This window comes from Carettochelys insculpta, chromosome 3 (genome assembly GCF_033958435.1).
Source record: "Carettochelys insculpta isolate YL-2023 chromosome 3, ASM3395843v1, whole genome shotgun sequence".
Classification (NCBI taxonomy): domain Eukaryota; kingdom Metazoa; phylum Chordata; order Testudines; family Carettochelyidae; genus Carettochelys; species Carettochelys insculpta.
In genome coordinates, this window is record NC_134139.1 from 38,169,083 (window position 1) to 38,196,708 (window position 27,626).

The 27,626-nt window shown below is 42.0% G+C and overlaps 1 protein-coding gene across 3 annotated transcripts in view; it reads right to left on the reverse strand.

Moving 5' to 3' along the window:
• SRBD1 (S1 RNA binding domain 1) overlaps positions 1-27,626 on the reverse strand; it is a 207,714-nt gene that overhangs the window by 80,463 nt on the left and 99,625 nt on the right. For all 3 annotated transcript variants that reach the window (XM_074989638.1, XM_074989637.1, XM_074989639.1), the window contains 2 exons: positions 20,507-20,598; positions 350-432 (listed from right to left, as the gene is read on the reverse strand). In XM_074989638.1, coding sequence (XP_074845739.1) covers positions 350-432; positions 20,507-20,598 — 175 coding nt within the window. The remainder of the gene's footprint in view (positions 1-349; positions 433-20,506; positions 20,599-27,626) is intronic.

Sequence of the window (27,626 nt, forward strand, 5' to 3'; positions counted from 1 at the left end):
AATATCTTCTACTATTTCACCAAAAGAATAAAACTCCACTGGTGTAATTATATGAAAAAATCTCATCCCCACAGATCACATTAGCAGTTTGATCTGATATTTTAAAAAACAGACTATAAATCTGACAATAGCCATTTCTAAGTCTAAATCATAATTGTTTTATAGCCAGGGAATTTAAAAAAAAAAAAAAACTCACACAACATGAACGTTGAGCACTATTTCACCAAATCCAAACAAATCTTTTAATGCTGGCAAATAATTAGTTGATATAATTACAAAACAATTACATGTGTTTTTGTCGCATTATATCATACTGAATTACTAGATTAAATGGTCTGCATTGCCTTACCTGATACATTCCAACGCCGATATGCTTCGGCTCAATTTTCACCAGCTCAGCTAACGGGTCTTGTACCCGTCTAGCTATGGAAACTGAAAAAAGAATTAGAAAACAACTGTGGTTTTATGTAAAGAGGAGTGCTCTTTGTTAGTGTTCTTCAGTGCTGTAGATATTTAATCTCTCTTCTACGGCCTGTAAAAACTCCATGTGAGTGCATTAAGCGAGAGAAAATGTTTCATTACGAATGAAAGCAGCACAAAATTATCAAGACCCGTTATTTTCTCAGTCTTCCCCACAAGGTTAGAAATATAAGCAGAAACCTATACTTACTGAACTTTTTTATTTTTTAAATATTTCAAAGGCCTAAATTGAACACACACTGCTGTATCTCAATGCTCATTTTCATAGGCCTATTAGCTACCTGGCATTCAATTCCAGTTTCAATAATCTGAGATAATTACATGAACAGACGAAACATTTATTTTTATAAAACAATGTTTTCATACTAAAAATGAAAGTTCTGAAATTTCCTCTGAATTTAAGTTGTCGACATTTAAAGGCCATAAAGAGAAGTTACTCACCTGTAGTAACAATGGTTCTTCGAGATGTGTCCCCATGGGTGCTCCACAATAGGTGTCGGGCTCGCCTGGCGCCGCAGATCGGAAATCTTCCAGCAGTTTCTCCTGGATCGCACATGCACCGGCGCGCGCCGCCCCCCTGCGCGCCCCCGGCCGCGTGCACGATCCGGTCCCCGCCAGTTCCTTGACCAACCGCCTCGGATGCTCCTGAAAAACACTAGACAGAGATACAAAGCGGGGAGGATGGGCGGGTGGTGGAGCACCCACGGGGACACATCTCGAAGAACCATCGTTACTACAGGTGAGTAACTTCTCTTTCTTCTTCGAGTGGTCCCCATGGGTGCTCCACAATAGGTGACTACCCAGCAGTAACCCAAGTAAGGAGGTGGGTAATAGGTTTATGTGCAGCTTGCCCCCGAGAGGACTGCTGTCGACAGACGGGTATCCTCTCAGAATACCCAAGGCAGGGCATAATGCTTGGCAAAGGTGTCATAGGGTGACCAGGTCGCCGCTCTACAGATATCTGTTAACGCGATGCCCTTGAATAAGGCTGTTGACGCCGCCACCGCCCTGGTGGAGTGAGCCCTGGGCGGGGCCAACAAAGGAGTCTTTCGAAGTTCGAAGCACATCGTTATACAGGGCACAATGTGCTTTGAGATTCTCCGGGAAGAGAGACCTTCTCCTTTTGACCCAGGAGCGAGAGAGACTAGAAGCCTGTCCGTTTTCCAGAAGGACTTAGTTCTGTCTGTGTAGAAGGCCAATGCCCTCCTCACATTTAGGAGATGCAGGCGTGCCTCCTTGCCGGAGCTGTGAGGCTTCGGGTAAAACGAGGGTAAAACTATTGGCTCGTTAAGATTGGACTCCGGAGAGACTTTTTGGAACAAAGGCTGGGTGCAGCCTTAAGGTTACCGCCTCCTTTGAGAATACTGTGCAGTGCAGCGTTGTCATCACTGCCGCGAGCTCACTCACCCTGCTGGCTGACATAGTTGCAAGGAGGAAGGTTGTTTTTAACGTAAGGAGACGTATGGGAACTGTGGCTAATGGTTCAAAAGGTGGACCCGATAGCGTGCTGAGCACCAAGCCCAAATTCCACGATGGTGGAAGCGGTTTCCGAGGGGGGTAGAGGTTTACCAGCCCCTTCAAGAACCTGGTAACGAGAGGATGGGCGAATACCATGGGCCCTTCCTCTGTATGCCGAAAAGGCTGATATAGTGGCAAGGTGGACCTTTAGCGAGGATAGAGAAAGCCCGCCTCTCTTGAGGTCTAAGAAATATTCTAATATTACAGGTGTAGGAACGTCAAGGGGAGCTAACTGCTTGGCGGAACACCAGGCTGTGAAACGAGTCCATTTGTGCTTGTAAGTCCTGCTGGTGGAGGTCCTTCGGCTACATTCCAGGACTTGTTGTGCTCCTTCCGTACATGTGCTCTTTAAGGAGCTGAGCCATGGATTAGCCATGCTTGTAGGTGCAGACCTCAAGGGTGCGGGTGCACTATGGACCCTTGAGCCCGCGGGAGTAAGTCCGGCGCCACCGGTAGAGGAAGCGGTGGGCGGTCCGACATGCGCAGAAGCAAGGGAAACCATTGCTGCCGATCCCAAGCGGGACTATGAGTATCGTGCGAGCTCTCTCCCTCCTGGCTTTGTGCAAGACCTTGCGGATAAGCACTGCGGGGGAAACGCGTAAAGTAGGGAGCCCTTCCATGAAAAACATGAATGCGTCCCCCAGGGACCCCCGCCCCACTCCTGCTCTGCAGTAGTGCTGGGGACACTTTTTTTTTTTTTTTGTTGTACTGGGTGGCAAACAGATTGATCTGGGGAAACCCCCATGTACGAAAAATGCGCTGTAGCAGATCAAAGTGGATCTGCCATTCATGCATGATTGCGAAGCGCCTGCTCAGCTGGTCTGCATTCACGTTGTGCGCACCCGGCAAGTATGAGGCTTTCAACGTTATGTTGTTGGCGATGCACCGATTCCACAATCGGAGTGCTTCCGCACATAGGGCATGGGATCGTGCTCCTCCTTATCGATTGATGTCAACCATAGTGGAGGTATTGTCGGTATTGAATCCCGACTACTTTGCCATGCAGGTAATCTCGAAAATGTTTGCAGGCGTTGAACACTGTTCTGAGCTCCAGTATGGATATGTGCAGTGTCTGTTCCGCAGGGGACCATAGCCCTTACGTTACCTTGTCGCCGATGTGCGCTCCCCATCCCATGTGGGAGGCGTCGGTAGTAAGAAAAATAGAAATTTGTGGTTGGTGAAAAGGCACCCCCACTAGCAGATTCTCGGGGTTTTCCCACCACGACAGGGATCTGCGCACCTCTGTTGTGGGCGACACCACCCTGTGGACAGTGTGGGATGCCGGTTTGTAAACTCTCACCAGCCAATGCTACGGGCTTAATATGTGCAACCGGGCATTCTGTACCACAAACGTCGCTGCTGCCATATGGCCCAGCAGCTGTAGGCACGGTAAGATCGGCACCGTGGGGCTGTATGTAATGACTTGCACCAGCGAACTGATTGCGCGGAAGTGGGCGTCGGGTAGGTACACTCTTGCTGTGATAGAGTTTATGCATGCCCCTATGATTTAATAACCGAAAAACAACAAATTACACGTGGAAAAAACCACTAAGTAATCTGACTCTGGCCTTAGCCTGAGTGGATTCCGTCTGCAGCCGATGGCGGTTGAGAAGGAACTGGCGGGGACCGGATCGTGCACGCGGCCAGGGGCGCGCAGGGGGCGGCACGCGCCGGCGCATGCGCGATCCAGGAGAAACTGCTGGAAGATTTCTGATCTGCGGCGCCAGGCGAGCCTGACACCTATTGTGGAGCACCCACGGGGACCACTCGAAGAAGAACTGATGCTTGTAGACATTTCTCATGAAGTGAAAATTTAGTTCTGGTTCATTACATTAGTTCTCCACAACATAAAAGTGTCATTGCATTTTGTACATCTGGAGTTGAATGATCTATTAAACTCAAACTGATCGCTTTGCAAATGCAATGGGTAACAATATCAGGATACATTTATGCACCATCAACCTAAAAAACACCCAGAGTGTATTAAATAACATGTACACAGAAAATACCATTTTCAAAAGAGCCTAAGTCACTTAAAAGGCCAAGTTCCACAGACATTCAATGAGACTCAATCTAGGACTTTGGTGGTCTAAAACAGGGGTTGCACCACCCTGTATGCAGTTTGTGTAATGTCAACCACTCAAGCAAGGGGCTAAAGTTGAAGCCCAAAAGGAGGCCTGTAACTTGAGCTCCTGTTGGCCAGGGCTGAACCTCTCAGGCTTTAGCTTTGACCCAGGGTCCCAGCAAATCTAACACCAGCCTTGGTAATCCCATTAAAACAGGGTGGTGACCCACTCTGGGCTCCTGACCCACAGTTTGAAAACCATTGCTCTAAAAATTTTACCTAGCTCCCCCCCCGCAATGAATTTGATGTATGACTGATTCTTGGTTGAGAATTCCAGGATTAAAATCAAGATAACAAAACTGGTCACCACTTTTCTGAATCAAGTGACTGCACCTAGAAAGGAAGATCTTACCATATTTATCCCTTTTGCATATGTAACCTGGATAGTTGGTCCACTGCTGGAACCTCAGAGCTGTTACTGTAGTCAGCCCCTCATACCCTCAGCTCTCAGGGTTAGCATCTATATACTTGCAAAAAAGTGACCCTCAGGCTAACCAGCCACACATTGTGCACTCCCATTCACTGTGAACACTAAAATCTTTTCCTCTGAAATGTTAAAATATGTAAGCTCCCTCTCCTCAGCATGTCTGCTCAGAGAAGACAGGCTGCTTGATTTACCTGCTCCTCTGGATTATGCATTGTTGGTAAGGTGTCGCTGCCTAGTGGGTAAAGTCAGGACAGATGGCTGCCATAGAGTGAGGAAAGGCAGCGCTAAAGGGTAAAAGGTCCACTCCCCTATTAACTAGAAGTAGTTATGCACATCAATCAGAATGAGCGGCAAGGGGTATGTCCCTGGCAGATTAGCATCAGTTGAGACAGGACTACCTTGGACCAACTAGAAGCAGCTGATTTCATTTCAGGGCTGCCTAAGACCTTTTTAAACCTTTCCCTGTTGAAGACTCCCTGCATGGGGCAGAGAGGGGGTGCTCTATCTAAGGCCCTCCTCGCCAGGGGAAGAAGTGCAAAGGCTGACAAGGAAAGATGGGCCCTTGCCATACTAGACACAGAAATCATGACAGGGAATTCCAACATGCAGGATGTTTCCATTAGTATCAAAGTGTTCATGCTTGGGACCCTCAAAATGGGAGAAATATCCATGCAAGGAAAACCTGTCACTGGGAGGCTGAAATTGGGTGAGTTACCAGCATAAAATTCCATCTCATGACAAAACCCAATGGTCCCAATACGACACTATGCAGAACCAGAAAATGAGCCAGTGAGACACAGCAAACTGCCTCGCTATGAAATATCAAAATCACTCATTAGATGGCCAACCATAAACCACAGAGAATAAGAAGAAATAAAAGGCTGAACAGAAGTGCCTGCCTGGACTCAGCATGTCAGTGAGATTGAAATTAGTCATCATGTGCAGAAATCGATGAACAGGCCTGTCTGCAACTGAGACTTGACTACAGGTCATGACAGCTGAATTTACAATGGTCACCAAGGTCTTTCAACTCCATCCCCATCAATAGGCTGGTCTAGCAGTCAGGAATCACTGGGTGACAGGGATGCTCCAGATACATGCCATAACCAGAAGGAAGAAAAACACAGCCCATCTTTTTGCATACTTGATTATTATGGTTTTAATATAACCTGACGATGGTAGCTTCCAGCATAGGTTTAAAAAGCACTATACTGGTGACATCTGATCTGCCTGCCTCTCTACCATGAAGCTGTCAATTCACAGGGTCCTTCTGACATATGCCTTACTTGTCAAAACCATATAAGATCAATCAATGCAAGTGCTTTGGATTACAACAGAAACCATACAATTGTCAACTGGAGTGTCTGTGCTACATACCAATCACTTACAGGCATTAAAGTCAGTGGAGCTTCACCCAAGCCTAAATATTAAAAATAAAATAAAAATGAAAATAGCTTTGTTGCATAATAGAAAATGTTTACCTTTAACTATTTTATTGTACTGAATACATACACATAATTGCAGTGTAAATCTTTCAACAAGTCAAGTGTGAATCTTTCATTGAGTTTAAGGAAGCCTGCTCAATTTCTATGCAATATTTTGACATAAGTGTTTCCTAATTTCAGACAAACTAGTTACTAAGGAATTAGTAAGGAATAAATTTGCATAAAAGCATGGTTTTTTTTATATGGGAGCAAAGAATCTGAGAACACATATTTGCCACTATTGCATCTAATAATACCTATATAAGATAAACAAACGGACACAGGATTGTCACAATGAGAGGAAGACAAAAGTGTTTTCTTCATATATCCAATTTCAATCTCATTTTATAAACCTTAAAGTCATAGAATCATAGGGTAAGAAGAGACCTCAGGACACCTTCCTACTGAAAGCAGGACCAATCCCAACTACATCATCCCAGCCAAGACTTCCCAGAAAGTCTGGCCTTAAAAATTTCTAGGGAAGGAGATTCTACCACCTCCCAAGGTAACCTATTCCAGAGCTTCACCACTCTTCTAGTGAAAAAGTTCTTCCTAATATCCAACGTAGACCTCTCACACCACAACTTGAGGCCATTTCTCTTTGTTCTGTCATCTGTCAGGACTGAGAACAGCCTCTCTCCACCCTCTTTGGAAACCCCACTCAGGTAGGGAAAGACTCCTATCAAATACACCCCTCACACTTTTCTTATGTAGCCTAAATAAGCCAAAAATTACTCAGCCTCTCCTCATGAGGAGACGTGCTCCAGCCCTCTAATGACTTTTGTCACCCTCTGCTGACCTCTTTCCAGTGTGTCCAAATTCTTTCTGTGATGGGGGGCCCAGAATTGGATACAATGCTCCAGATGTGGCCTCACCAGTGCTGAATAAAGAACCTTGGAACTTTCCTGTTTGTAAAAGCTTGGCTGACAAAAGTACTAGCATGTCTCTGCAAAGTTTCTGCCCTGGAGGTAGGCCCTGATCCCGTAAAGCACAAGCATATATGTATATGGCAAGCAAAGGAACTATTCATATTCTTAAAAGTTACATAGATGATTAAGTCTTTTCATGGATTGGGTCCTTTGTCCTCCACTTTTCTCATGACTCCCACAAAGGTCAAATAGATTATACAGCTTGAAGAAAATGGAGAGGGCACCTCCTAATGCCACTATGGCACAGCTCTGTGACAATCTCCATGAAAGCTTCATCTCTACCCCCAGAATTTTTCTGAGAAATAAAACAGAAGGAAAACAATAAGAAGTGTAGGAAGACCCATGCCCTCATGTGGCATGCATGGATTCTCCGACCCTGACACAAGAATTCTGTCTGAAGTGGGCATCAGTGGACTCTCACACTAGAGTAAAATCAACAGGATTCACAATGGATGCAAAGTCTACCCATATAATCTCTTCTTTAGCTACCTTTTGACGCAAGGATGTCTGCCTGCCAAGAGGACTCATTGATGGGTTAAGTGGCTGACTGACTAAATTCAGACCCTGCAGATTTTCCCACAGAAGTGGCAGGTGTAACCTTGGAAGACTCCGTTTTGGCTATACTGTTTTGCCTTTCCTTACCTGCTCTGTTGTTTCTCTGTCTCATAAACATGTCTGTTTTCTTCAAAGACATAGCTTGGGTGTGTGGTGTGGTGCCACTGTGTTGTAATTTGTGTGATTCCTCCCTGTTCTTTGGGTTGATGCCTCCCTAATAAAGGTGTACTTTCAGTATGTCTTTAAAGAACTTCCACTGCCGTTCATGAGTCCTTCTCTCCGGACATTATAGAGAGAAAAGTACTTGCTCAAGGAAGAAGTGCCAGGCCTACAACAAACAGTAGCCAGCCCAGCACAGTTGGTATTTCATGACCTGTGTTTCTATACTGCTGATGTTGGCTGCCGAGAAAACACTTATGCTGGTGCGTCAGTATTCCCAGATCATCCTGACAATCCTCATGAGGCAGTGCTGCTGGAACTGCTCTGACAGCTTGAGATGTTGCCTGGAGGTTACCTAGGTCTCAAACCTGTACAGAAGAATGGGGTAACAACTGCTTTCTAAACCAAGATCTTGGTGCCTGTTTGCAGAAACCTATAATTGAAGACTTGTTTGAGTACCCTTCCAAAGGATGTGCTGGCACAGCAGATCCTGTACTCAATTTCTGTGTCAGTGCTGACTGTTTGGCAAAGGTGGCTGGTAAGGTTTGTAAACATTTTCCAAGGGTTCTCTATTGATGGTACTTTGTGGAGCACAGAGCAATTAGGGTTGGGAGCATGCCTAATGAGTGAAAATGGCAGGTTTTGGCCAAAAGTAGAAAAAAGCTTTTTTTCTTCCAGTTCCTTCTTTGCACATTCTTTTATGGCAGTTAACAGTGACAAGGATGTTTAACTTGTCAGCTCCAAAACCAGAGAGTGCATGGACACTCTTAGCTGAAGCTCTTTAACTGTGCTAGCTGCCTTCCCTCATTGCCAGCCAGAATCAGAATATATTACCAAACAAAGAGCAACATAAATGCACCTTATTTAAACACACCCAAAGAGGAACGGAGTCAATTTCAAAAGAAAATTAACTAAATGAAGTTTCTAGGCCATTATATATTGACTACAAGGAAAATGACTATATACACACAGGGAAGCCATGGAACTGATTGTACATAGAGTGCTGCCAAATCCACCAAAAGAACACAAACTGCAAGGAGAAAAGCATTTCTCACACTTTTCATTTTCAGTGACCCTAAGTATTGCCTGAAATAAGAAATAAAACATTCTTAGCCAGAAATAAGAGATTTAAGTTGATGACATTCCTTTAAACACAAGGGTCTTTACATCAGGCTAAAAATTTGTCCCAGGCAATAACTGTGTAGATTTGACCCTCCTCTATGTGTGGGAGCCTTTGTTTAAGTTGTTATATAATGTGAGGCTTCCAGATGCAAAGGCAATGGACTTTTACAAATGCCTACAGAAATATATAGCAACCACAAGCTATTAGGCTATGATTGTTTTCAACTTCCATTCTGTCATAAATGAGAACATTCTGTATTTTCATTTTAAAACCTCACTATTTTATTTTTGCTGAAACATGTTACCACAAAAACATCCCACAACCCCAAAAAATCATTTTCATACTTTCAAACCTAAATTAAATTTTTAAATGTGAACTAATTTAAAAGATACTAAGATAATTAAAAGATCAACCAGCAATTTCACTAATAATTAATATCACTGTAGCAAACAGAGATCAGTAAGGGAATACCCTAACATTTAAACCTTTATAAAGATTATTATTGTCTTCAAGAACTTTATTCTCCATAAAGAACTGCAGTAATGTTTACCCAATGATCTATTTTTCAGGTTTCCTGAGTCCTAGAAGCTTTCTATCCTGTTGACCTGAATTTCACCCTCTTAGTAAGGGATACAGTAAAATGTTGAGTAGTCTTTTCATTAAACATTCTTTCTAAGTAGGCCAGGATTTGTGACACAGTTTTGAATCCTAATGTATCTTCTCAGTGGGCTTTAAGCAACTGCTCAATAGCTGTATCTCATTCAAAATTCTTTGGTAGCAAGCTGGTAGGTTTTTATTTTAAAAGGTTACATTTTAGTTCAGTTTAAGCTCCATCAAATGATTACCTGTTATCTGCTTAAGATTAGTGAAAAAATGAATTACAATCTTCAATGAGCACAATACAAAAATCTCTAAAGATAGATGAATACAAAAGGAAGTTCAAAAAATACTTATGTATATTTTATATATAAATATATATAATAAATCTTTACACAAGAGTGAAAAATAAACTGACGTTTGAAAGTAACGTTTTACTCAGAAATAGATGTTCAATAAACAAACTTCTTTTGCCTGAGTTTTGAGCATTCCTGAATTGATATTTTATAAGATATTACCATTTTTATTCTGAACAAGATGAGGATGACATCGCAGCAGCTTTTTTTCTTTTCTAACTGAAGCCTGAAATGACTCTTACTCATTCCTCGAAGAGTCACATTAGATTATACTTAATCAAAAAAGGGATTTCTTCCCAGTCTGTTTAAACAGGCAACTTAAAATAAAAAAATCTGCAGTGTACAATTTACAATTCAACTGGTATTAATTTTAATGCATCACCACAGCATTGTTTTGGTGCCATTGTTAATAAAAAGTAAAACTTTCTTAAAGTTTTCTACTCAAGAAAGTTATTTATTGATGTCAACAAAATATTCTTTTCCATTAACCCAGAATATCTTCTGCTGAATATTAAGAAAACAGAAGTTAATCTTCAATAGCATAACAAACTGCCATACCTAAAACCCAAGTTCAGTAGCCTTGCCTCAATTGCTTCTCAATCTGGTGGGAGCTTCAAACATCACAGAAGTGAGAAAGAGCCTCCAGGAGGAGATGTATGTGCAGTAAATGAAGGATGCTACTTCCATCATTCCATCATACTTGTGAAAGCCTGTTTTGCAACAGACTGCAGTAATGTTGTACGTCTCAAGAAGGTTGCTTACAGCATTCCCAGCTGATGGAAGAATAGGATGGGATTATACCACAAAACACACAAAAGGAAAGGGCCAGCGGAACGTGTCCACTGAATTCTGAATCACTCAGGGATATGAGAAATGCAGGCATGCACTGAAGCAAACGCCAATAAGACAGAAGAAAGGCACTTCAAGTCAAATCTCGGCACCACACTATTACTAAAAATATACGCCCTTTTAGCCACAAAGGTTAACCTAGGCCAGCGCTTCTCAAATTTTACTTTTCTAGGACAACTCGAAAATTTGCTGAAGATCTCACTGGACCTCTTACTCAACTTTCCAAGTGTTGTTTGTACCTTTACCTAACTATTGTAAAAAAAGTTTTGACTAAACAAAAGCAGTATTTAATAAGAACACAATGCTTTTTTTTTTTGTTTTACAAATGAAAATACATCACAGCAGCCACAGAGCTGAGGCTGAGAAGGAAGCTTTCTTTACACAGCAGCTGCAACCTTGGAGCTTTTCTGGCCACTGCAGTCCTGCATTTCCCAAATTACCCCACCCTCTCTTCTTCCCCACACCTACCTTCTATTTCTCCCACCTCACTGATCCCATATGCACCTACTCTCTTATTCACCCAAGACCACCACCTCACCCTACATGTGAGGATCCAGAGTCTAGACATTTATTTAGTGGAGCCACGCCTGCAAGCCACTAATAAGATGGGCAGCCCTTCATTCTCTCATATGCAGCCATCTGGTGCACATCTTAAAAGAAACTATTTGAAGACCACCCGAATGGAGTACCATGGTAGATCATGGACCACCATTTGAGAACTTGTGGCCTACATGAAAGTACACACCATGTTTCTGATGAGAGGAACATACCAACATCTCATGTTGATGGAAACATGGACTCAAACAACAGGCAGACAAGGCAATGTTCACCCCACTCAGGCAGGATGGTATAAGGCTCTGCTTCTTTTAAGTCCAGTGGTGAGGCTCTGGGGTTACCACACAAGAATAGACAGGCTAATATTTAAGTGAGCTCCAAGGTCTGCTACTGAAAACAGCTTAGACCATTGTTCAACAACTCAATGCCAGTGCACAAGATAAGGCGGTCCTGGAGGCTGGGGACTTCACTCCATCTCTTCTCACTCACTCATGCTCACGCTCTCTTTCTCTCACATGCCTGCTCAACAATAAGCCTTCCACACTGACAAGGAAAGACTGACCAATACTCTGTACTTAGAGTTACAAGTCAAATAAATCCATCTGGCATATTGGCTCAGTTATTCCCACTACGAAGCACGAAATCATTCAATGGTAATTTTAAAAACCTTTATATTCCTACAAGGTTTCTCAGATTAGGAAAATTCTCAGGCATTTCACACAAAGACTTTATACATGGTACTGAAGTAGGACGTGTGATTAGAGGGGTTACGGATAGCTCAGTGGTTTGAGCATTAGCCTGCTAAACTCACAGTTGTGAGCTCAATCCTTGAAGAGGCCATTTAGGAACTGCAGCAAATATATGTCAGGGATGGTGCTTGGTCCTGTCAAGATGGCAGGGTATTGGACTAGATGACCTCCTGAGGTCCCTTCCAGTTCTAGGAGATGTGTATCTCCAATTATTATAATTACATAATTTCTACAGGTACAATTCTTAGGATTCCCGTTCACTGAAGGATAAAGTTCAATTTTATTCATGAACCACCAACAGTAATGCTTCAGCTAATACAAGAGACTTGCAGCTCTTCCTCCACTCATCTAGATCAGATCTCCTTCCTGTCCTTCCGCTGTGTGGAATTCCCGACATCGGGAGCAGCTTTCCTGAACATCCCTGCCCAAAGACACTCCAACTCATGTCACATTTCAGATGGAAGAAGAAATGGTTTATTTTCTGCCACTCTACTATGATTAAATGGATCATTAAACTCTATAAATCTTCTTGGTAATATAGTTTGCATGACAGAGGCGACGTGGTATAATTTTATTTTGTTCTGCATTATAATTATTCACCTATACTCCAAAAATTGCTAATGCTGTGTATTTAAATCAAAATAGTATACAACGCATACAGCTGATTTCCCTTTATTTTCTCTCTCTAAATCTAAGAAATCCACATCCACACTACATGACCTGCCATTGCTATTTAGTGACTCTAAACCACTGGGGGAGGTTTAATCATAAGACTTTTGTATAAAAGTTTTTGAAAAATGACCTCTTTTCAGCAGCCGAGGGGGAGTGGTGCTCTTTTAAGAAGAAAAAAGGAAATTAGCTCAACTAGACATCAAGGCACTATGTCCCACACATCTAAGCATCAAATGATTTTATTTTCCTTAAGATAAAGTCAGAAGAAATTATATTGTCTCCTATCTTTACCTTCCATTTGTTGGGCACTATGACAGCTCTGAACTGTACATCTCTATCTTTAACAGCACCCAAGGGTACTAACCCCTGCAGCATGACAGTCTCAAAGTCCCAACAAGCCTATGAGGTTTTCTCTTGCAAGAGAAAGTGCAAATGGTTTGCTGAACTTTGAGCATACAATAATCCAATGTATTCTGCCCTGTGGAGAGAAGACAAGCAGATGGGATTTGACAATGCTATGCCAAGCTGTGCTAGGTGACCTTTTGCTCTCTGAGACACTCTTTATCCTCAGAAATCATTCTTTAAATCGCTGCCTTTTCAATACCATACCTGCAAAAAGAATATACTACACATTCTCACTCTCTTGGCACTGAATGCCTGTCCAAAATGTAACTTTCATTTATTTACATATTTGCAGCTCATTCTCATGCTAATTGGGAAACACAACTATGAAGTCAAACACAGGACCCCAAGCCCTGACGTGCTGAGATGAAGACATATGTTTCTTGAGTTCACTGTATTATGGATTTCGAAATCTACTGATCTTGCTTAAGCAGGTAAACACAACATTAAAAAGTGCTTCACTGCACTAAGTGCAATTAACTTAGTGCTTCACTGCACTAAGTGGTAAAGACAGGGTCTAGTATGGTGATCTTTTCTGACAGAGGGAAGTATAGATGTCCTTGTCTGTACATGGTAAGTGCCCTTTCCTATTCTACCCATGTCTAAAGAAATATTCATACTATGGATTGTCTCTATTACCTTGCACAGGTAGGGGCACACCAGGCATTTTATTTTAGTTTTAACTAGTTAAGAAAAAAAGAAAGTAAAATGGTTACCAAAGAAAAACATTTTATCAGAATGGTAAAAACTTCATGTGAAATATACTATCCTGAAACTGAAGCATTCCTAAATTAGTACTACCATTCTGTAACACATTCAGAACTGCTACATAATCTTATTTCAGCCTTTCTCAACCTTCCTGCCACAATCAAGCTCCAGGACCCAGAAGCAGTGCTGTTATTAAAAAACATTACTTTTATCAAGGTTTTGGTTAAGCACAGTAGTCGAAATAAATATTCCACTTGATCGACTGCTTGCTAAATCACACAGTCACTCAGACACTACTCATCCTAGACATTTGTACCTGTGACAAACATAATATACATCTCCTCCTCCATCCTGCACCCTGAACAACCACAACCAAAACATCAGTTGTGGGTGGTGTGTAGCTAACAAGATTTTCAGTGGTCCAGAACTAAACAAATCCCTTTTTTTACAGTAACTGAAATAGTTGTACATCATAATTAAAACAGAAAACAGCAGGTATGCTGCCTCAATGTACTACTGCTTCATGATGTATGTGTGCATTCTGACTCCAACAGAACAAAGAGACCTTAAAATAAATATTAATGTAAAAACCTCAGTTTAAAATAACCTTAATCTAAATATAATCTTTATTCTGTAGGCAGGACCCCATCTGCCCCAACTTCCAAAAAGTCAGATATATGTTTTTATTTCAATTGAATCCTGAATTGCTGGAAATTTTATATGTTTATGGTAACATCATTGATTTTCTAAGTCTACCAGATTTCAAATACTACTACTAGAACATTAAGCTTATCTGCCCATTAGAACGATAAAATTCAAAGGAAATCTACTATCAAAGATGACACCATTATGAACACTTGGTTAGGGTTTGCCTAAGGAGTATGCATGTCATACTTCTGAAATCCAGATTAAGCAGAAAAATTATATACCTATCTCACGGAACTGGAAGGGACCTTCAGAGGTCATCAAGTTCAGTTCCCTCCACTCACAGCAGAACCTATCACTATCCCTGGCAGGTTTTTTTTTTTTTAATGTTTCTCCCAGATCCCTAAATGGCCCACTGAAGGCCCACTATCTCTCCCTTCTCTTTTACTGGAATACAGTGAAAACTGTAAAATTAGTTGAACCACAGACACCGTGTAATCACATGTACTATTTATGCACAAACAACACAATATTTGATAATAAGTGTTAATAATGGTGGAGTCCTTGTTAAATTCTCTCTTACTTTCATAAATCGGACACTCAGGAAAAAATCAATTAAGTGAGATGGATCCTCTATGGTCCCCCTACAGGTCTGATTTTAGTGGAAACAGGAAGTTCTGCAGCCAAGGACTCTGGGAACATTGTACCTCCAGACCCCAGCACTGAAAACTAGGGACCAGAAGACAGAAAACCTCATCTAATTTCAGTTACAATAATGGTACATGGCAAGAGAGGCAGACTCTCACATAACCAGGACCTAAACCTTGAGAGAGTAATGGATAAGGGTCAACAACCTAAAATCACACACAAAAACAAGCAAGAAACCAGTAGTCACTCATGAAATTGTTTTGACATGGTATCTGTAGTTCTAGGCAAACACACAATTTTCAGAACCAAATTTAGCTTCCAAATGGTCCCAAAGGTTAATTTCGCATGGACTGCACTTTGCAGGGCATAAGAGAATAAATAAGGGATAAGGACACTAAGTACAGTTAGAATCACTTACTAGAGTCACATGAAAGCAAGCTGACTACAGAATCCATCTGGCACTTCAAGGCTTCAAAATCATCATTACATTGCAAATATTTGATGAAATGATGTGTGAATCCATTCAATACTGAAGCAAGACAGGAGACATATCATAACTCAAGAGATTTCATCCAACTCACCACAATCAACTCCGTCCTGTCAAGTCTGAGATTAAGCCAACATGCACTCATACAACTTTACACATCAGCGAGAAATTAGAATAGACCATTTATCTACCTATGGACCCTTGCGGACTAAATAAGCTCCCAGAAGCTGATACAGTATACATCCTAATTTGCCTCAAGGCGTCTCTGTGCAGGTTACAGGAACTTATTTTGGCGCCCTTCTTCTGCACAGATGTGAGGAGGCTGGAAGAGAACAGATCATTCTGTCATGCTCAAGCCAAACCCCACACCAAAATAGCTTCGCCACAGCCTTCTTAAGGACAAGCTCAAAAACTGATAGAATACTAATTCAGTTCTTGACACATCTACTGAGATCGACAATTAATGTCAATGTAGCAGTGGTCTTGGCTAAGTGAACACTCATCCATGCAGAACAACAAGAAGTCCTGTGGCACCTTACAGACCAACAGATATTTTGGAGCATAAGCTTTTGCGGGCAAACACCCATCTGATGCATCTGATGAAGCGGGTCTTTGCCCACAAAAGCTTATGCTCCAAAATATCTGTAAGTCTGTAAGGTGCCACAGGACTTCTTGTTGTTCTCGAAGATACAGACTAACATGGCTACCTCTCTGATACTCATCCATGTATTCATTGATAAGAAATAAAGTATTTTCAGTAAGGGTAACTGTATTACATTTTTGAACAGCATGTCAGAACTGCATGAGAATAAAGATAAATTTAAACAAACAATGGTTACTTAACAGTCCAGGTTGCACCTCCCAAAACCAGGATTCTCTGGTCTAGCAACATTCATGGTCCAGCAGATGGGGCCAACAGCCCTGGGAAGGAGAGAGGGGTTGGGTTCCTATCCTGGGGCCCTGTGATAGGGCTGCATCCGGCATTTCAGCCAGGGATGCAGCTGGTTCCCACGGGGTTAGGGATGCATTCAGCAGCCCTGAGGGGGCCAGAGCTGTGCAAGAAGCCCAGCTGGGACTGATGCCACTGCGACAGGGAGCAGATATACTCACCACATCAGTGCCAGTGGTTAGGGCTGAGTTTAGCAGCCCAGCTGGGCCTTCAGCCAGACTTTGTTAGGGGCCAGCTGGAGATAGCATCCGCATCCAGTAGGCCAGGGCTGGTGTGAGCCCAGCAGAGGCCATGGCAGGGCAGAAGGTAAGGGGGAGCCAGTGAGTCAAAATGGAGTCAGCAGCAGGAGGGGCAGCAGGCTGGAGGGCCAGCAGCAGGGGACATTCCTTCGTTCAGCAAATTCCCTTGTTTGGGACCAGTTGGGTCCTGAGGGTGCCAGACGAGTGAGGTGCAACCTGTACCATAATTGTGCTAAAATATCCACACGATGTGAAAGTGAATTCTTCAATATAATGTATTTTCTAAGAGATTATATTCATGTAGCTCATGGTCAGACATAAGGCTACTGCTGATAAGATAGATATAGATAGCACTGTCTACTTTGGACTGAGAGACCTGTTAAAGTGATAAACTCTGTTAAGGTCACAGATGCCCCACATAGTATGTCTGCAGTACCTTTTATTTTAATTAGAAATGTCACACTTCATCATGCAACTATCAGCTTCTTTTAGTGCAATAAATTCCATTTAGTATACAGAGAACCTAACATGATGCAACTTAATTAGAACAAAAGGTATCTTTGATACCATATTATCAGATGCCTGCCCACAACAAACAAGAGAAATCTAAGATTACATGATATATTCAAGGAGGAAAAAGTAGTAAATATAGTTACATCAGCTACTTTGATTCTTTTTCAATACTATGCTTCCATTATGCTCTTTTCTCTTGAAAATTAGCCATGTAATGCTAACAGTGGTAATAAGGTGAAGCAATGTCTGTTTTTCATAGAGCGATGCAATTCACAGCATCAGTGTTTCCCAAATCGTGTTCTGCAGACCCCAGGGCTCCATATAGTGAAAATAACAGCTCGGCGAGAAAATTCCTCTGTGGCTCCCTGCCCTGCTGCCACTAGAACAACGGAATTAATTTAACTGGTTTAACGGCTGGCAGGACAGCAGGAGGGATCTGGCTGTTAAACCAACTGAATTTAATTCCATTATTTTAGCGGCAAGAGCAGAAAACCACAGAGAGCCCCTCACTTGCCACCCTACCCAAGCACCTGCACCCCTCCGGTGGGTATGGCTCTGCTCACACTTGTCGGGGAACACCTCCATGCCAGCCTTCCTTTGGCTGGGTGCACGTGGCTGCCCAGCATAGGTTTCCCAGCCATTGACATGGATGAGTTAGTCCTGGGGGCTGGTTTGGTCCTGAGGTGGGTTAAGCCTGGGGATAGGGGTGGGTTTGAGGATGAAACCAGTTAAGCCTGGGGGGGGCAGGTTTGCAGGATCGGGGTAAAGCTTGAGGATGGGGTTCAGATTTGGGCGTTGAGGCAGGTAAAGCTTGGAGCTGGGGGAGGGTTTGGGGTCTGAGGGAGGCAGAACTTGTGAACAGGGTTCTGCAAAATTTGAGCTTAAAAGGGATCCATGGCCAAATAAAATTGGGAAATACTGCTCTACTTAGTTAATGTTGAAACAATTTATCTATTACAGACCTGCTTTTGACCACCAGCTTTATTTCCTAAGATAAATGCAAGTTACCCAATGTTTCACAGGACAGCATGTTTTCCCAAAAGCATAGGGTGACCACCCATCCCGTTTTGGCCAAGACAGCCCTGTATGTCAGGCACCAGGAAGGTCTCCTGATTTATTTTAACAAAGGGGCTAACTGCCCCATATCTGCACAGGAGAGAGGCTGCCACCTGGTTCCAGACCGACACAGCTGCCACCTAGCTCCCCACACCTTGGGGAAGTGAAGAGCTGAACCAGCGTGGCTGCTGCTTGGCTCCCAGCTCCCTAGGGTGTCCTGTAGTTAGCCTGGGGAAATATGGTCACTCAATAAAAGCATCAAAGATTCACTAAGCAGTCCATCCTTACCCTGAGGTCATGTTTACAGACTCAGCATGGCTCCTGAACGGGGTAGTCACAAAGGAGTAAATTAGCAAACAGGACGGTGAGGGCCACACTTGCGAGGTCTATATTGCAATAAAATTACTGCAGCTGCCAGGGCACTGGAACTTATGCAGTGGGCACGCTGAGAACCATTAAACTGTAAATCCTGGGTATACTGGGAATCACTATGCCAGGGGATGCTGCAGCATCACCAGCATCCCTAGTTCCAGCACCATGGCAGCTACCCTGTGTCAAATGACTTGGGCTCCTGGGCTATCAAAACCGCTGTGTAGACATTTTTGGCTCAAGCTGGAGTGCAGGCTCTGGGACAGCAGCAAGGGAAGGGTCTCACAGCCTGAGCCAAAGAGCTACACTGCAATTTTATAGCCCCACAGGCCATGAGCAGGTATCAGCTGCAGGTGTCTTCCTGTAATATAGATATGACTGGCTAAGAACAACAGGGTAGCCTAGGGAGGCAAGGTCCCAAGTACTAGTCTAACAACTGTAATTTATTATAATAAATTAACTTTATGCCACAGAATCCAACTCTTCTCCATGTGAGGTGGGGTAGGAGAAATCCACATGTGGAAGCATGAAATATTCTATCCCTCTACATCTGGTAAGGTCCACATAATATTCCTTTAATAACTAAGCTATTCCTATACATTTTTAAACTTAAAGAAGTTCCCCAGTGTTTGGAATATTGGGAATTCCTGTTAATTGATTTGACAGGAATAAAGCACCTTTAGAAGGGTGTGGTCACTTTTGACAAACTATTTATTTTTGAAAGACAGGAAAGTCTAAGCGAGACTTATACATAAACTACAGAAATACAATTTACCAATGATGAAAATGGAAACAAAGTCACAAAACAACTCCACTCTGCACCTGTATCTCTGTCCTCTGAAGAGCTGGAATCTGTGTGTTTAATCCTGACCCCACTACAATCAGTGGAAGTTATACCCATGCAGAACACACGAAAAGTGACCTCATTCTCGGCAAAATATGAAGTAGAGATGTGTATGTACATATGTACACATACATGTGTGAGATGTGAGAAAGATGAGGGTTAGTTCATAGAAAAGTGCAATTGCCTCTGCTGTGCTGTACGCTGGGGGAATGGAGTGCGAGTGTTCAGGGGAACAGACAGCTGCCCGGAAGCACCCAGAGCACCTCTGTAAGGTAAATTAATCCTGGGTTTGGGGCGGCTAGGGGTTTAAGCCTGGGGATGGAGGAGCAGAGGTTTGGAGCAGTGGTATGGAGCAGTGAGGGTTTTAAGCCTAGGACGGGGGGCAGCAGTTGGGGGCGGTGAGGGATTTAAGCAGGGGACAAGGGACAGTGGGCTGGGAAAGTGAGGGATTTAAGCCTGGGAAGCGGGGTGGTGTTTCAGGATGGTGAGAAATTTAAGTCTGGGGGAGGCAGAGGGAGGTGGCTTGGGGCTGTGAGGGGGTTAAGTTTGAAGATGGTTTGGGGCTGCAGGGTGTTAAACCTGGGGGTTGCAGGGTGATTTGGGGCTGAGGGAAGTTTAAGCTTGGGGGCTGGCTGGGGGAAAAGTTTGGGGCTGAGAGGGGTTCATGCCTGGGGGCTGAGAGGGGTTCAAGCCTGTGGGTTGCGGGGAGGGAGTTTGGGGCTGAGAGGGGTTTAAGCGGCGAGGCAACAGGGTTGAGGGCTATTTGGTGTTTGGTCCCCAGACCGTGTAGAATATTGCTGTGTGGCCCCCTGATGACATAAGGTTGGCCACCCCTTGTCTAGACAGAAGACAGTGTTAGATAGCCAATACTTCAAATACCTTGCAAATTATACCAAATAATATTGATGCAATCTTACAACTGAAAAACTAAAGAGATGCAAAGTCACAGGTAAAAGCACATTCTTCTGTCCATCCCTTCCCCTTATGGCCCTCTTTTTATTTCTGTACTGAGTATCACATAATGTACCAACTCCATTATCCGAATAAAACTATTACTTAATTTCATACCTGCACTTCTTAGGTTAGGATCTAGGTTTGGCATCTCTTTAGAAGCTTCTGGGCTAACACTGTAGATGGATGCTCCAGCTTCACTGACAATGCTACAAAATAGAACAGCAAACAGTTAAAAATTCACAGAAGATAATCAAAATCAATTTGAGATAGATAAGACTTCATTTCATTCAGTGATATTTTTGCATTATTAGAAATGTTTAAACACAGTTTTAAAATAATGAATGAAATTACTTCTTATAAAAGTGAAGAATAAATATGATGGGGCACAGTGAGACAATAGTACAGAAGCTGAAAGCACCTCTAGTTCTGACAGTGAGCCTATTCTTTGCCTTTTACACCTTTGCTTTTTCAGTGGCAGGCCTCTCAGCATGTACATTACTCATAATGCCCTCCTCTGCAGTGACTCTGGGATGTTGAAAAAAATCTGTGGTATAATTAATAACTAGTGACCAATCAGGAAGTCAGATTTCCCCAAACAAAAAAACACTAGCTGGTAATTTAATTGGATCACTTAAACAAGGTGGATAAAATATATCTTAATCTGATTTTTTAAAATGTCAATACTAAATTTCTCATTTAATAATAAGTTAGAATTAAATCTCATCATAAACATGCTACACAAAAACTTACAGTCTCATTAAAATTAATTAATGGCTCTAGTCTGTCCAGCCTAACTACTAGCTCCTGCTTCTTCAGTTCAGTTCAAGGCTTTCAACTTCTGTTTCTCAGCAGACTAAAAAGTAACGTGAAAAGAAAGATGCAAGCTGGATAGCATTGTTTTTGTTCTGTGCTTACGCGGTGGTGGACTGTGGCCAAACACAGTTGAGGAGTTAGTTTAAACATTGTCTTAAAGACAGAGTGACAATGTATAAGGACAAGACGGGCAGCACAGAAACATTGGAGTGTACTGAGCTAAAAAGGAAAGACGTTATTCAGCACAGAGCCTAATTGGGAGTATTGTGAAGAAATCTGTTCCCTGGGTTAAAAAGGAAAATGTGTCAAGTGCAAGCAGATGATGCAGGGCCTAGCTGCAAGCATAAAATAACGTTAGGAAAACAGCTTATTGGAAGAAAATGACGTGGACAAAGATGTGGATATGGTTGAGTTGATCAACTGGTTAGTATCTTAAATAATTCAATTTACAATGCATTATTCTTCAAGACTCTGTTTGTGCCTTTTGATATAAGCGTGATTTGACAAGTGAAGCCCCAACTCTTTGCTGGAATACTCTTGGTAGGATTAAAAAAAGTTTAGCCTAGCTAATCCTTATGGCTTGTTTAATTAGTTAACTAGAATTTGTCACTCAAGTATACAATACAGAAAGCTGCAGCAAGAAAAATCTGTAGTTGCCAATTACAACTGTCATTTTCTTCTGCATCACATAATACATGCTCCTTATTTTGCAGCATCATGGCCACAGGCCGTAATTGTGATGCCATAAGTCTGTTTCTTGTTGTACATCAGCATAACTCAGCTTTTCCAAGGGAACCCCATTCCATATTTGTGTTCCCAAAAAAACAAACTGCCAGTGAGTTCAATGGGGCTTACTCTAAAATTAAGTGCACTCAGTCATAGCATTTGTGGTAATGTGATTTAAATCAGTGATTTTTGGGGGGGAGTGATTTAAATCATGATTTAAATCAATGACTTACATCAATCTACCCTGACCATTTATCTCCTGTACAGTCTGGCGGCAACTGACAAACTACATACATTTAGAATATCACATGTAGCATAGACTCATCCAAAAATCACTTAGACATTTTAGTGCAACTGAACTTCCATATACTTTGACACACATTGTTGAGTACATTACCAGTTCACTGACATCAATAAGCAACTGTCAAATACGGTTGTCAGTTGTACTAAATCTCAGTCTAAGTTCGTAATGATGACCAGAAAACACTTCAAATTACGTCACTTAGTTTCAAAAATAAAAATAGCATCTCTGGGTTCATACAGAATAAATATTACAAATCATATAAATATAGGGTAAATTATACTCAGAAGTACTTTCAGAGTGAATTCACGGCATCCCTATTCATTGACATCAATGAGAAGAGGATTTCATCCTTGATATTTAAGGCACGATACCAGTATATAATACTGGAACAAAGTGCTAACCATTTTTGACCTCCTTTTACTATTCCATTCTGTTTTTTTCACTGCTATCTCCTCCATAAGCTACCAGATCCACAGTTACATAAGATAAATACCAATAACAATTGTAAAGGCTAAGAAAAAGATCAGCAAAGAAAGCATATACAATACATTGTCAGTCAGCATTTTGACAATAAGTGGGGACAGTAAGATTCACAACCACGTATAGATTTACAGGACAGACAGAAAGCTGGAACAAGACAAAGTGTTGTTATGCACATTTTTATATGCAGTTGCTGGAACCACTAATAAGTATTTTGCACACATTTTCCCCTGCTGCAGCATAAAATAAGATTCATCCTGTACACCTCATTTATTACCTGTTCTCTTTCAACATGCAAGGCATGGAAAGAACTAAAAGTGACTTGACCAGGAATTCAAGGAGATTTACTAGTTTACTGATACTCGTCAAAATTTTGCTTTACCAATCCAGGTAAATTTACTGAGATTCAATTGTATATTTGGAAAAAAAACCACTCCTAGTTTTAAGTAAAACTTAAGAAACAACCAAAAGAACATGTTTTATACTCCTTTCACACAAAACTGAAAACACTGTCCTATAACATGTTTTTAATTAGAAAAAAATACAGTACGCACTCAGGTAAAAACACATTTTTATGAGATATGTAAAAAGACTGATATACACAAAAGATACTTTTGCGTGTCTGTAGTAATCTCCACTGGGCTCCCAAGATATGAGACTCCAAAGCCAGCAAAGCTTTCACCCAGCACAAAAAACTCCACACACTCCTGATCCACAAACCTGTCACCCAACATTTTAATGGAGTGGACCATTCCATTAATGACTTAAAAGTCTGCGTCTTACTGAAGAGGAATTTTCACAACAGTCTTGAAAGAGAAGCTGCTGAACTCTCTTTTATAATCAAATTTGACACATTAACACATGGTTTGAACTGGGATGCAAATTTTCTGGGTCATTATAAGGGCTCTTCTGCATACTTGGCTTAATCTAATTCTCAACTCTCCCCCCGCCCCTCCACTCTCTGATTTGCTCACCTTGATCATTTTTTTTTCTGATTTGTCAGCCTTGATTACTATTTTTCGTTCTCTGTGACTTGAACATTGAGTCTGTTCTGGTATGGCTATGGTCTGAAGAAAGGGTCTGTTCCACGAAAGCTCATCTAATAAATTATTTTGTTAGTCTTTAAAGTGCTACTTTACTGCTTTTTTGTTTTGTTGGTACTCATAAATGAGACTGGAAAATGCAGACAAAAGCATAGGGCCATGCATTCTAGAGAAGACATTCAGAGAATATGATTGATTCTTCCATACTCAACCAAGGTTTGACAGATTTACTAATACCTGCCATGCAATATTCCCTATAAGCTGTGCACTGCGCGGCCCCTCAGGAGAGATTCAAATACCATGAAGCTGATTAGCAGAGTGCTCAAGACTATGATTTTTGATCCCACTGGTGGTGTACTTTAGCACATGCTACAGTGCACATAAAATTTATTTCGCACATGGATCAAAAAGATTAGAGGGTACATTGCTGCCAAATGATTTTACTTTGTTCCATCTTAGTTCCAACAAAGCTGTCACCCATGGGAGGCTAATACTATGCACTTTAACATGCTTTCTCTTGAATACAGAAGTATTACAGCAAGGGAAGAATTTCTGTTTTGTTTTGGTTTTTGTGCATAAGACTGGAAACTTGGTTACTTGGGTAAATTAAGGTTGAATGTATTTATTTATTTTATGTATTTATTTATTTATTAACAGAGTATTTATTTATACAAGGCTTATTTAGCCCTGTTTAAGGTAACTGATCAGCATCCAACAGAAAATATATGTGGTTATCTATCACAGAGCTAATAGGGTCAAATTCAGCCTGGCATGAGCAGAGAATTCCTGGAAACATCAGAAGGAATCATGTGTGGTTCCTCTGTGTTGAATTTGGTCCATATTGGTTTTAGCCCTATCATTTACCAGATGAAGGTTATGTTTTACAAACTTTTCAAGAAGACAGGGGTAGTTGGTAAAATTTTCAGGAAACCCAACATGTTACCTAAGATAGACTTTTGAATTACTTCTGAAAATGGGCTTTTTTAAATTATATTTTACCTGTTAAGAAAAGTCACACTGATGAATATTTGGGTTTCTTGGATTATTTTATTTTATTTTTAATTAAACTTTTTTTTTTAAATTTTACTTAAAATAATGAACAAAACAACAAGGTACCCTTTTTTTTCTGGGCATTTCTGTAAAATACCTTTTCATACTTTTGAACAGTATAAAATGGTAACTATGCAATTACTAGAAAATAAGTACATACTGTTGATTAATACACTTAAATAATTTATTCTGAACAAAGAATAGCAATGTACACACATCCATAGTATGGGAACTGGGAGGCTTTGTATGTGCTACCATGATATATTGCTTCATAATGGTTGTATCAACAAAAACATGGTGAAAGTTTATAGACTATGCAATCCTACTGGCCACACAATCCATCCTAAAGGTGAAAAAGGGTTTTGTCCATGTCCTTATCCCAATTTTTAAAGTGAAAAATTACATATATCTGAAGCTCACTTAAACACAAATGACCCACTACATAATTCTTCAATTTATGTCTGGTAATTACACCAAAAGCCCTAGTGCCAAGTACATAAAGCCTTGTGTTATGTGCAGGTCTCATTTATGGATATTAAAAAAAGATTTTAAAATGTGAAGCTGAGGTTGCTCTTTAAACACATTGCACTAGCACCACCTGGTGGTGACAGAGTGATAGCCATGTTAGTCTGCAGTCTATCAAAACAAAAAGCAGTCAAGGAGCACTTTAAAGACTAACAAAATAATTTATTAGGTGATGAGCTTTTGTGAGACAGACCCACTTCTTCAGATGTCTTCTTCTTAATGACCTGAAAGTCTGTGTTTTACTGTGTTTTACTTTACAGAGAGATTGCTCAGAACTCTCATTTATATCCAAATTCCAGAGAGCAATTACCTGACCCATTATAAGGACTCTTTTACATACTTTGTTTAATCTAACTCTTGACCTTCTGACTCCACACCCCCTCCTGCCACCCCTCTGCTCTTGTGATTTGTCAACCTCGATAACAATTTTTGGACCTTTGTGCTTTATATATGGAGCCCACCTGGTGGTGTTCTATTTCTTTTGCTAGAGACAGCACTTACTACATTCTAAATAAATAAGAAAGGCTGCACAGTAAAAGCCATTTATCCAGAAATCAGATAACCAGCATGCTAAATCAACCAGCATGTGCTCTCCCAATGGCCAGTGCCGGTTAACTAAGCATATGATCGTGGGATCAGCAGCAGTGGGGAACAGCTGCCACGCCAGGGACAGAGGAAGAGTGGGGCTAGCAGCAGTGGGGTTGGAGGCCAGCTGCCATGCTGCAGAGGACAGCAGCGTTGCTGGGAGCCAGCTTTCTGGCTCACAACAGCAGGAGTGGTGGCGATGGAGCAAGGCCAAAAGCCCCACTCCACTGTCCAGCACATCTGGTGATCTGGCATCCCCAGTTCTCTGAGGGTGCCAGATAACAGAGCTTTTACTGTACTAACAATCTCTGGCAGACATAACTGTATTGGTGACTTTCACAAAAAGGACAGATATTTTATCTATTTTCATTCTTAATTTTCAAGAAAATTAGCACATACAAATCCAAATTTGCTCCCAACTCACAATTAGGTGCTTCCAAACAAACAAAACAAACAGTTAAAATAGGAGGCATATTTTAAAACTTTTATCAGATAGCTCTTATATACAATTACCCCTTCACCCATATATGTGCATATGGCCAGTAAAGTTTTCAAAAGCATGTAAGTGACCTGGCCAATAACATTTACTTACTTTTTAAAAAATTGTACTCAGTAGGTTTCCTGCTCCATACCACCCACACAAAAATAGTACATCTCTGTATTTACAGTTTTAGAGTTGACAAAGTTGGTATCACTTTGTAATACTTCCACAAATCTCAACTGTATATATTAATACTGTATTACACTCGAGTCTTTTGTCTATGATCAAATACAATACTGGATTCATTATCCATAATATAAAGAGGGGTGATCTATATATGCTGACCCGTGTTCCCTCTGATCTTTACCATCCATGGGTGGAATAAATTTTGGTATGTGCACCAAGGCATGTGCAGCTATGCACCACCAATAGAAACACATGCGGTGGATGGCTGAGTGCTCTGCTCATCAGCTGGGTGGAATGTGACTCTCTCCTGAGAGGCCGACCAAGCCCTCTCTGATGCTGACCCAAAGGAGGATTTTTCCCATCCCACTTACAACAACCTTCTCACACTGACGGGGCAGAATGGTATGCATAAACATCATTCCTTGTACTCACCCTATAAAACATTACTACAGGTTGCACCTTCAAAAATTGACACACTCTCGTCTGACAATATCCGCAGTCTGGCAGGACTATGGATGCTCCCGTACCACAGAGCCTGTGACCAGAAGATCAAGCTGCCAGCTGCAAAGGGGTGGGCATTCAGGGCCAAAGCACTGTGTCAGCCCACAGAAGTAACATGCCAGGGCCAGAATCCCTAAAGCAGCAGTACGGGTCTGGGGCTGGAGCCCTATGGGGGCTGGGGAGGAAGCCAGAGCCCAGCAGAAGCTCAAGTTGAGCCCTGGAGAAGCCAGGGGCCAGGGCTCTGGGAAGGTAGAGTCAGAGCCCCCCGGGGGCCAGAGACAATAGCCCCACTACAGCCCAGAGGAGTCCAGCCCAGGGCTGGAGGCCTGGGAGCACAGGACAAACCAGAGCCCCAGGAGCACAGGCCCTCCGGGGCTGTAGCTCCATAGCAGAACCAGCCAGAGCCCCCCTGCAGCCCCAGAGAACCTAGGACAAGGGTTGTGGCCCAATGAGTGGTGTGGACAGGAGCTCGGCTGCAGCCCCGCGCCAGGGCCAGAACATCGCTGCAGCCCCGCAGAGCCCTGGTCCGGGATGGAGCTC